This window comes from Zophobas morio, unplaced genomic scaffold (assembly GCF_036711695.1).
Source record: "Zophobas morio isolate AGI-343-1 ecotype UQ-CSIRO unplaced genomic scaffold, CSIRO_AGI_Zmor_V1 ptg000194l, whole genome shotgun sequence".
NCBI classification, from domain to species: domain Eukaryota; kingdom Metazoa; phylum Arthropoda; class Insecta; order Coleoptera; family Tenebrionidae; genus Zophobas; species Zophobas morio.
The window spans coordinates 41,953-52,779 of NW_026972298.1; the positions used below are offsets into that span (position 1 = coordinate 41,953).

General features: G+C 32.9%; 2 protein-coding genes across 2 annotated transcripts; one reads left to right on the top strand and one right to left on the bottom strand.

Annotated features, from left to right (window-relative positions):
• The first annotated feature begins 1,281 nt into the window (after positions 1-1,281).
• Positions 1,282-5,859, top strand: LOC135145864 (GPI transamidase component PIG-T-like). The gene is made up of 13 exons (XM_064077993.1): positions 1,282-1,345; positions 1,534-1,678; positions 1,748-1,840; positions 2,932-3,046; positions 3,103-3,268; positions 3,339-3,535; positions 4,349-4,555; positions 4,675-4,924; positions 5,019-5,135; positions 5,205-5,281; positions 5,351-5,447; positions 5,537-5,609; positions 5,700-5,859. Exons 1-13 carry the CDS (start codon positions 1,297-1,299, stop codon positions 5,857-5,859), a joined length of 1,746 nt encoding a protein of 581 aa, XP_063934063.1. The 5' UTR covers positions 1,282-1,296.
• Positions 5,860-6,084: 225 nt separating this feature from the next.
• LOC135145856 (fumarate hydratase class II-like) lies at positions 6,085-10,376 on the bottom strand. Its single transcript, XM_064077985.1, has 23 exons — positions 10,308-10,376; positions 10,180-10,257; positions 10,058-10,108; positions 9,972-10,006; positions 9,892-9,911; positions 9,706-9,839; positions 9,302-9,445; positions 9,135-9,188; positions 9,014-9,079; positions 8,610-8,686; positions 8,376-8,451; positions 8,172-8,260; positions 8,022-8,102; positions 7,924-7,961; positions 7,820-7,874; positions 7,652-7,720; positions 7,476-7,541; positions 7,322-7,397; positions 7,224-7,262; positions 7,065-7,175; positions 6,527-6,670; positions 6,346-6,470; positions 6,085-6,182 (listed from the first exon to the last, which is right to left on the bottom strand). Exons 2-23 carry the CDS (start codon positions 10,244-10,246, stop codon positions 6,093-6,095), a joined length of 1,707 nt encoding a protein of 568 aa, XP_063934055.1. The 5' UTR covers positions 10,247-10,257; positions 10,308-10,376; the 3' UTR covers positions 6,085-6,092.
• Between the last annotated feature and the right edge of the window lie 451 nt (positions 10,377-10,827).

Here is a 10,827-nt window from a genome sequence, read left to right on the forward strand (position 1 = left end):
GGTTTCATTTAAGTAAAATTAGTTAAAGGTTTTTTTTGTTAAGTAAAGTGAAAAAAAAGATTTTTAATTAGTTGTGATTCTATGTTTGATTATTTTCATTGGTATTTGAGTTTTGCTCTAAACTTTGCCTCTAAATTTTCGTTGTATTTATGTCATCAGAAAGATTGGAGTTAATCTCAACAATCTCTTGTTCTATATATGAAATGTATATGATTCCTTTAAGTTTGTATAGTATGTACAATTATTTAGAGGGTAATATATATGGGGTTTCTCTATGTAATTGAGGGTTAATTATATATGTTGTTAGTTTGATATGCTCTACAATGACCTCCAGTTGAGCTTCTGGCTACCCTTTTTTCAGTAAATTAAATGAGTACTGGCAGAATAGCTCAGCTATGAACCTTGGGAAGGCACATGCCATCGTCGATCGCACAGCGCGCTTTAAATTTTTGTTGTATTTATTATAAGGGCTAGGGCAAAAAGTAAAAAAAATTGTCTAGGTTGTACATTTGCATCCTGTTGAGAACTTGGAAATTTTTTTACGACCCATTCAAGCAACAGAAATTTTTTTTTTTTTAATTTTATTCAGTTGTTTTGTGACGTTCTTTTAGTCTTAAGTGCAATTTAAAGACAAAGTTGTATCGTTTATACTGTAGGTAGTCAAGCAAGGGGAGTCCAATGTCTAGAGAGCATGCACAATTACAGAGTTAAGGAGATTAAAGAGCACGTTCTGAATAGCTCCAGAAGGTATATAAGATCCGCAAGAATTTTTAGAAAAGAGTTTCCGTAAAGTAAGGTGCAATATTTACTGGCGAAATTAATTCGTTATAGGCATCGTTAACATACACCTAGTGTTAGGTATAGACTATATATTAAATAATGAGTTTCAAACATTAATTTTGTCTAAAAAGCGAGCTATTTTTGTACAAAATTTTAGATATTTTAACAAGGTTAAGAAAATACGCCCCATGTATATCTTAAAGCAAATTTTGTAGAGCGCTCCACCACTTGGGAATTGCAGAGTTTTATAGAGATACAACAAAAGATTTTACTTGCAAGAAAAAGTGGGGGCCTCTTCTTGGCCTAATACCAGACTCGGTCGCCAATTTTTCTCTAAGGCCTAACTTTAATATATAACGCTTCAATCAGTAGGTATTCAGTAGTTGTCCCCCCTACTCTTTTATAGTTACATTGTAAATTATTGCTAATGACACAGAGTTGCACTATTTGTGGGCGATGTCTTGCTTCACTCCTTTATCATAGTCGTTATTATTCTCGTCACACAATTAGCAAAAGATGAAAAACTTCAACTTGATAATTTACTTTGTAATAAGCAAGTTTTACGGTTATCACCTTACACTAGTTTTATTGTCTTTGTGATTTTCAATTTATTTTTGATGGTACTCTTATTAAATAGTTAGTTCTATAGGTTGCTTCTTTTAGTTTTTATATATTTTTGTCACTTATGCATTTACAATATATTACTTTATAAACTTTGTTGCATATCACTTAAATATAAATTATTTTTAATAGGTCTTTTCATTATTGCTCATTGTAAAGATTCTTTTAATGAAAATTTAAAGGTGAAACCACTTTCTCACAATCTTGTACAAGTTGAATTTGAGTTTATTTTGCGTCGGTTTTTTAACCGTTCCTCAGTGGATATATATCAGTACAGGTTTATTCTTCATTTGGCTTTTTCACTTTAATAATTTTTTTAAGTATTTTTGTGTTTATTCCTATATAGGAATTTTGATATTTTCCCTAGAAGTTTCGCTCAACTTGTAGAACCTTCAAACGTTTCGGAATTTAAGGTCTCATTAACACAAGGCAATTGGAGGTTTTATTATATTTTACATACTTAAGTATATAATATTTGAACTATTTGCTTGAGGTTGAGCACTTCATAGACAATCCTTTTCCAAGATTTTTTTTAAAAACTTTTTTTATCTTTGTGTGATCGGTTTTAATGATCTTTTGAAATTTTCTTTATATTATTATTTTTTAAGTCGCTATACATTTGCTTGTAAGTTTTTTTTTAATATTATTTATATAAAAGATTTAAAGAAGAATATATTATTTTAGCTTGCAGATTTTTACCTTTATATAAGTAGTTTCAAATATTTATATTTTGGCTTAATAACCACTATTTTTTTTTCTTGCATTTCAGTCTTTTAAAGTTTTCTTTAAACTCAAGATTTATTGCTCATCCAAATAATTGAATATTAATTGGATTAAATTTAATGCAGACAATCTATAGTTATTACATAATTTATTACGTTTATATATTTTTTTTTTGGCAAATTATATATATGCTCTACCTTTTACGGATTTGTTATATATTTTATTTAAATATTATAATTGTCTATCTTATTGTGGTGTGTTAGCAAATTCTCTATTAATATTCTATAATTTTTAAAATATTATTCACTTTAATTTTCGCAAAATTAGTTACAAAATACAAAACGATTCACTGCTTTTGTACGGTAATCTACAACTGCTAAGCATCACAAATTCTCTTTTTTAATAAAGTTGAAGCTCGCTAATCCAGCAGAGCAGAATTAAGGGATCAGTTTCGAGTGCGAATTAAAAAATAGAATGTAAATAAAAACTTGTTTGCCGAATTCTTGAGCTTAAAACTAGAATGAAACTGTTTTTAGAAAAAAAGTATCAATAAAAAAGTTAGAAAGCAAGCAGCTTTACTGCATTTGTTTATATATGTTAAAGTGGACCATCAAAAATATGTAGTAGTCATCGAAAATGCATATTCTTTTCTGTTAAAGGATATGAGAAGTTGAAATATTGTGGAAATATTGCTTCACACTTTGAAGTTTTGTTAATCCTTTACTGATCTTCTAAGACGAAAATAGAGAGACCTTTATTATAGATTTCTTATAATACGTGTGTTACTTATTGATAAACCTTTTCAAGATGGAAACAGTGGGGCGCCCCCATCTCGGAAGCGGCGCCCTTCGGAGGACGTCTGACAGCTTGGTTCGATGTGGACGACTCAAATTTACACGATATTTCTTTGCTTCGCGAGGAAGTTAAGCAGTTCTATTCACATGTGTTTTTTTTTAAAGGAATTATTATTTCTATAAGGAGACGCAGTTGCAGTCGCAGTGGAAGCTTCTCAGTAGTAGTTTGTCAGGCTATCTGTGCGGCTCTTTTAGTTTTATTGAAGATCAGCATAATACATTCAGCCCGTCTTTCTCCTTTGAACCGACCGGAAAGGCACATTTTTCCTCTGAGGGTTCCTATAAAAGAGGTTGACCTTGCAACTGCTTTATAGATTAAAGAAAAGACTTGGTTCCGCTAACTTTTATATTGTGCGATAGAACAACTTTTATTGCGCACGCATAAAAGCAAGCGCTACTCGATGTGGCTTGATTCGCTGTTTTCCTCTTCTGTTTCTAAAAAAAATCCATGTGAGAAAAAGAGGGCCAATCAGAAATTATTTTTATCCCACTATCCAATAGAACGAGTTTGTACTGAAAATCTTCTGCCTCTTTTGAGGCTTTTGCCTTGTCGCTCCGTACTTTTTTTATAGCTTTATCGAATTTTACCTTTCACTAATATATGAAATTAAAATAAGCATTGCAGTAGGAGTTTATAATAATTTCTGAACTTTATTATTTTTCTGTTTATAAACATTTAATTGAAATCAAATATTATTTATATATAAAGAAACACAATACCAAGTAATATATATAATAAAAAATTGCTACTTTTGGAGTAAAACACGGTTACCTAAAATTACTTGTAGACTTTTCATTATTTTTAATTTGTATCTTTCACTTCTTTATTGCATTCTTCTATAGATTTAGTTTTATACAATTTAGTAATCTTTTAACTATGAATAGCGTCACTTTTGGTTACAAGAGCAGTGAATTATTTTTATTATAGCCGGAAAAAAATTGATATATAATAGTAAATAAGTTGGGCATGGGGAGATTTAACTGCAGGCTTCACAAAAGTCACCACAAAATTTTCTTCATTTGTTAGAACAGCCGCTCAGAAACTAGTATATCACGGAGTCATCTGGTATATTTAATCGAAGCGCACACACGTGTTTGGGGTAGCGGTACACGCTTAAGGGACTGGGCAGCAGTGGCGCATTAATAAAACAAATTATAACTTCACATTTTGAAAACATTGCGGATTGTATGACTTTCGCTACCATTTTGTAATACATTTTCGTGAAAGCCATCGATTATTAGTTACATATACTTGATAACTTTACAACTCTAACATAATTTCTTTTACGAGAGTGAAAACTTTTTTGTTGATGTAAAAAAATATATTAAAAGTTATTGATAAACTTTGGCTAACTCTTATTTTTCAATAGGCGCAAGGACTTTCTTCCCTCATAGACCCCTCAAAACTATTTTCTGCCAAGTACACTTCGTTATCGCTATTTTGGAAGCGCTATTGTCCATATGAAAAGTCTCTTTGTGACGTGCGGAGCGGTGAATTGGTTGTTACTGTTTCATACGTAACGGAAAGAGAGCCGCTCTCGTTGGGAAATTCTTTGTTGCATTTCTTGTTCAAAAATGTATATTGTTTATTATTCATTAAAAAGAACGTATTATTATGGTTCTTTCTTGTTTTGTATACTTTTATTATTATGAAATGATGTATCGTCACTGAAAAGGTATTATTGTTTGTCTTTAGTCTTTTTCTCAGCTGGACTCCTGTGCTCTGGCTGAGCAAAGTTATGTATCGTTCGATCCGGATGGAAGCGGAATATTTGCTATAACTAAAACAATTCAAGAAGTTAAAGATGGACTACTGATGGACGAGAACAACACTTTTTTACAGAAAGAAAAAGAAAAAGAAAAAGAACGAAAGTATTGGCTTTGGGATAGTAAGTTTCCTGTGGAAATGGAACGACGTCTAACTGGCTCGGGAAAACAAAAGAGAGGTCATATGGTTTTTATATATTAAAACTCGTCAGCTTTTACATCTATATTTTACGCAAAAATAAATAAATAAATATAAACTTTGATAACCTTTAGGAATATTAGTGCACCTACGAAACAACATGAAGGGAAATATATCGGTTACTTATCTAGAAACGCTTCCCTGGCAAATGCAGCCTTTTCTGCACTCCTTGGCAGTGACTTCCAAAGCTGGTTTTATGAAATTATTTTGTGATTATGACTATTCAGTAGAAACCGTATCTCTTTTTTATACTTTCCAAGGAAATCGAGAAAATATTCTTCAGTTTGTGAACTATATTCCTTCTATCGATCGCAATAGATCAGCTTTGCTTGAACTGGTTATAGGCTAACTAATTTATTTATAAGGATTTATAAAATTAACATTCAGAGTTTTCTGTATATTTCAGGTCTGTGTACTGCCTTCTGCCAGCGAAGTTACCATCTCATTCGACATGTATACAAAGTTTTTGAGGTACTTGGAATATCCTTACGACCCTCACAGAGGTACTCTACTGCACTGCTCTGTTTTATTAGAATACTTACGCAAAAATGGATTCTTCCGTTAGATTTCTTAATATTTTATGATTTATAAGGATTCCATATGGGTCCGGCGGCTTTAATAATCCGGGGTCTTCCTGCAGAATTCTTCCAAGTTACTAACAAAAGGTTCTCTATGTTTTTATTTGGTCGCTAAAATTTGTGTACGAGTAGTTGTCGTAATAAGTTGGCTGTAATATGCTTACTGCGACTCTGAAGGGCTGTTGTGATGTACTCGTCAAACCTTGTGGTGCTCATTCCAGCGCCGGACTTTTCAATGCCGTACAACGTCGTTTCCCTGACTTCCGTACTGCTCACTTTCTTCTTTACTTTACTAACGGGTAATGTTGTTCGCATGTGGAAAGTGTCGGAATCGTAATGATAATAAAAAGTCATTACGATCAAACAAACGCTCTAACTTTGTTACACATCCTGCAACTTTTTGTTCATGCCTATCTTTCTTTTCTCTACTACAATTTGCGATTACACAAACAGTATGCAATCGGTCTCCTTCGATAAAGTCGTTATAATATTCTGGAAAGAGCAGAGCGCACTGATGATAATATTTTATTTATATAAAAATGCAAAGAAAGTTTAAGGGCAAGTCATGTTTTAAATCATGTTTTCTGGTTTGACGAGCTCGTCGAACTGCTCTCCAGTTAATAAGTCGCTCAAGACGGCGGCCTCGCGGAGAGAAATTCCCTTTAGTGCGCAGTGTAATCAAATAGTTATTGATCGAAAATTAGCATTGTTATAGCAGTCTCTATAAATCACTAGCAATAAAGCTGAAGCTTCATAATATAAGGTACATAAGAAAAATCCGCAAAAATTAATTTGGAAAATATAGTAATAATAATGATATAACCTTTGAGTTAGCCAGTTTAGCTATTTTTGCGGCATTGTCGTAGCCAATGTGCGGGTTGAGGGCAGTTACCAGCATCAATGAATTGGAGAGATGCTTTTGTATCATTTCTTTATTCGCACGAATTCCTAAAGAGGATAATTTTTAAGGATTTTTTAGGTAATATAAAATAACAACTCACAACCTTTCACGCAGTGGCGTTCAAAATTGCGAGTACTATCAGCAAGTAAAGTCGCACTCTGCAAGATGTTGTGAATGATGAGCGGCTTGTAAACATTGAGCTCGAAATGACCGCACATGGCCCCAAAGCCAACAGCAACGTCGTTTCCTGCACAAAGAAACATCATAGTTTTGAGAAGAGTCAAACAATCACATGCTTACAACCATCGCAGATATCCAACTTCTATATAATTAATGAAACCACTTTATAGCACAAATATCTTTACAATTACGAAATATAAAGTTCATTATAGAGACAAGTCTGTGCAGGAAGGAAGCCTATACCAATGCACCGAGTAACCTTTTCTCTTAAGTTTTCTTAAAAGTTGATATATAGTAGTAGCCAACTTCATTAAAATAACTTATAGACTTGCACAATAATAAAATAAAACACTAACAATGGATAAAAGCTTTAAACATTAGTATAGTCTCGCACATGCTTGCTTAAAGGTCAAATGTTGAGCAACGTTGTGGGCACTCAGTAAATGGATCAAGCGATAAACCTGCGATCTGAGCGGCAACCATTGTGAGCGCTTCGCACTGAGTCGGATTGACTTTTCCGGGCATTATAGAACTACCAGGCTCGTTCGCAGGCAACACAAGTTCACTTATTCCTTTACAATAAATAAGTCAAGTATTATAAGCAAAAATATAGTGAATACCACATCGTGGGCCGCTCCCCATTAACCTGATATCATTGGCTAATTGAAAGATTAAGCCAACAATATGCGTACTAAATAATGAAAAGAATAAACAATACCGATTTTATGAAGGGAAGACGCAATGCACCGGAACGACGCATGAAGACCAACCAATGGCTCGTGCCCGCTCAACGCCTATAATAGTGAACTTGTCTTTAATAACAGTGTCGGTCGGCTAAATATTCAGAGAAAAATAGTTTATATGCAACAAACTTGAAATTTGTTGGGAGCAGTCACAAAGGGGAGCCCCGTCAATTTGCTTATGAATTGAGCGCTGATCTTTTAATGAAACTTTTAGGTTTATTATATATTATATTGGTGCTTGCACAAAAGTTCATTGGTTTACCACTAATATAATAATAAGCAAAACAAGCGTGTGAAAAGCAAACCGTTGCATAGTCTTTATGAGTGTTCAGGCCTGTCCCCACCGCAGTCCCTCCAAGCGCCAATTGGTAAACCTTATAAAAAAATAATCAGCGCATATCCATTGGTAAAATGATATTTAAAGAGAGCCAATCACGACAATCACGGTTTTAATAAAGATAATATATTATTACAAAATTTAGTGATGTTTCCAGCTGTTGAATTCCGATATCAAGCATAGCAACGTAACTACATAATTTATAAGAATTGCACAATAATAAAACAGCCATACAAGTACCCGCCGAATTCCTGCTCGAGCGACAAAGGAACAGCATCCTGTAGCCACGGAGTATACGCCTTAGTACAAGTTTATTTACCAGTAGCACATCTTCATACCATCATGTGCGTCCTTCCGCACTTGATAATACCTTTGAACTCGGCAGACTTTGCTTCGAGGGCGTTTCTGAGGGACTTTACCTGAAAGCAAAAGTACAAAGAAGTACAACAACTCAGGCCAAATAAAGCCTATATCTTGTATGTACGTACGTTTGGCAGAACGCGGTAAACAGTCACTTCGGCAGCAGCAATATGCATGGCCGTCGGAAACGTGTCGTTGGACGATTGCCCGCGGTTAACTACACGAATCAAAACATTAGCGCGTGTTGATAACTAAAGCCGATTGGATAAAGAGGGGGCTCAGTATACAACTATATATGCTCTATTAAGGTAACAGCCAATGATAAAGTTAACCGTCGTCGTTAGGGTGAATTGGAGTCTTTGAGCCGACCTTTCCGCCGCTAAGCTCGATGGCCCGGTTTGCTATTACCTTCAAGATATTATAAGAAAGTAAACAAAAATAAATACAATGAAAAAGTTTTAAAGGGCGGTTTACCATTTCTTATAAATCTACGAAATAACCCAAAGGGTGTATACACTACAGTACTTGTAGGCAATATAATGAAGCGATAAAAAACGAAAAAATACTTCGTTCGCGTTCATGTTTGTTTGAGTGCCACTTCCTGTTTGCCAAACGTGCAAAGGAAAATGTGCATCCAGTTTTCCTGTATGGAAGATATACAAATAATTGCGATATATATATAACCAGAAAGTAAAAGATCAACCAAATTGATTAAAAATATTTAAATACAAAAAATAACAATTATGAAATCCTTTATATTATATAAAGTGTGATTAATAGCATTTAAATAAGCGAAATATATGAAAAGGGGGTTTTTTTAAAATTATATATAACTACAAATATATATCACCTTCCTTATAATATATATTTTAATTATAATATAAATGCCGAACAACTTTTACATAAATAAAAGAATGTGAATCTTACATAAAGAAGAAGGTAAAAAAAAAATTGATTTATGTAAGTAAACCTTCAATTACTTCATCCGCCGCAGTGCAGATGAGATGGGCCTTTTCTGAAGTAAGAAGCCCGAGTTCTTTTATATCAAGTATAATAATGTAAGCGTGCAAAGTATTATAAAATATGCTCACGCTTGTTGGTGAGCGCGGCAGCCTTTTTTAATATGCCCAAAGCTCTTATCATTACTGAGCAAACGTAAAAAAAATTAATAATATATAACTCGAAAGTAAAAATACAACAAGCACTACTATATATATCTATATATTGTAAAGAGAAAGAAGCACTGCGTTGTTAGTACCTCTGGGAAAATGGTCGTTTCCAATATTAAAAAAATATAACGAACGCTGAGTCTGCGCACCCCAATAGTTCGCAGTATCAATCTCTATGTCTCCCATGGAATCACTTTCAGTACGACAGCGGCTAGGTCCAGAGAGGTCTTTTTCTATTGTAATAAAATTAAATTTTATAAATTTATTTTTTATTATACGATATAAAATCTCACAAAAAATTGAAATCAAAAAAGTAATCTGACGAAAAAATAAACAAAAAGGTTGGCACACTAGTAAAAATTAACGTAATAACTAAATGATCTATTTATATAAGATAATATACTTGAATAAACTAAAGTATAAAAATTAAGAGTTAAAAAGGTAGTTAAAAGTATATGTCCTTATAAATAACAGAGAGTAAAATATAAATAACCTGAAAAAAAATTCTTTTTTTCATTTTCCGATTTTTGCTTGAAACTTTTCCAGATAGTGTGATGGGCCGACTCCAAGTGTGAAACGATATTATTGTCTTGAAAGTTTTCAAAAACTGTCACAACCACTTGACTTCTTCAAAGAGAGATTTATATAGGAAGGAAAAAATTATTTAAAATTGAATGACCTTTTTTTTAAGGGAGTCCCCTGTTATTTTATATAAATAAACTTAAAAAAGAAACTTTTGAAATACTTTATGAAAGGTACCTGTTCGTCCTTATCAGATGAATGAACTGAAGAATCTAAGTAGAGGTATAAAAATATTTACAACAACTTTAGTGAAAAAGAGGCACCTGTCAGAGTAGCACTTCTACAAAACTTGCAGTAAGCACTAACAACTTTACCTGAAAAACGTCATATTGCAAAATATATGGAAACATTAATTATAAATTTATAAATGGCACAATTATTAGACCAGCATCATCGTATTCCAGAGGTTGCAAGCCATATTTCCACCTGAAAGAATCTTGAAAGGGCTCCATTGTTACGTAAACTATTAGAAAAACTAATAACAGAGAATTAAATGACATATAACATCCTTACATGAGCGTTGAAATTTCACTAAAGTAATTGTCTTTTTATTAATAAAAAAGGAAGAAAGTTTTAAGGGTAGTTGAAACATTAAAAGTAATAGTACGAACTGAAGAAATATCTGTTAAAACAAGGAGATGCGTATGAGATAAGTTACACGGCGGTTTACCACTTGAAACTAATGGCGTAATTCATGGTCTTTGTGTATCTCTTATAGTTACTACTTCAAAAATTCTAGTGGTGTTAAGTGTCACTAAGTTCGTTATTATTATTTAGGAAACCTCGAAAATTAGGGAGGGACTTAATTGAATTGATTTTAGATAAAAATGTCAATAAATTTGCACAGGTTAATTATCGCTTTTGCTATAACTTTCACCAACCCCAAAACTGCTATTTTTATGGAGCTCCCCACTCTAATTAATAATTGTTTTTTGGCTTGCTTAAGATGAATGGATAATATAATGACTACCATTTAAAAATCTTTTGATTTCTGCTCTTAATTTATAAAAGTATGCAAGTAATAGAAAGAATG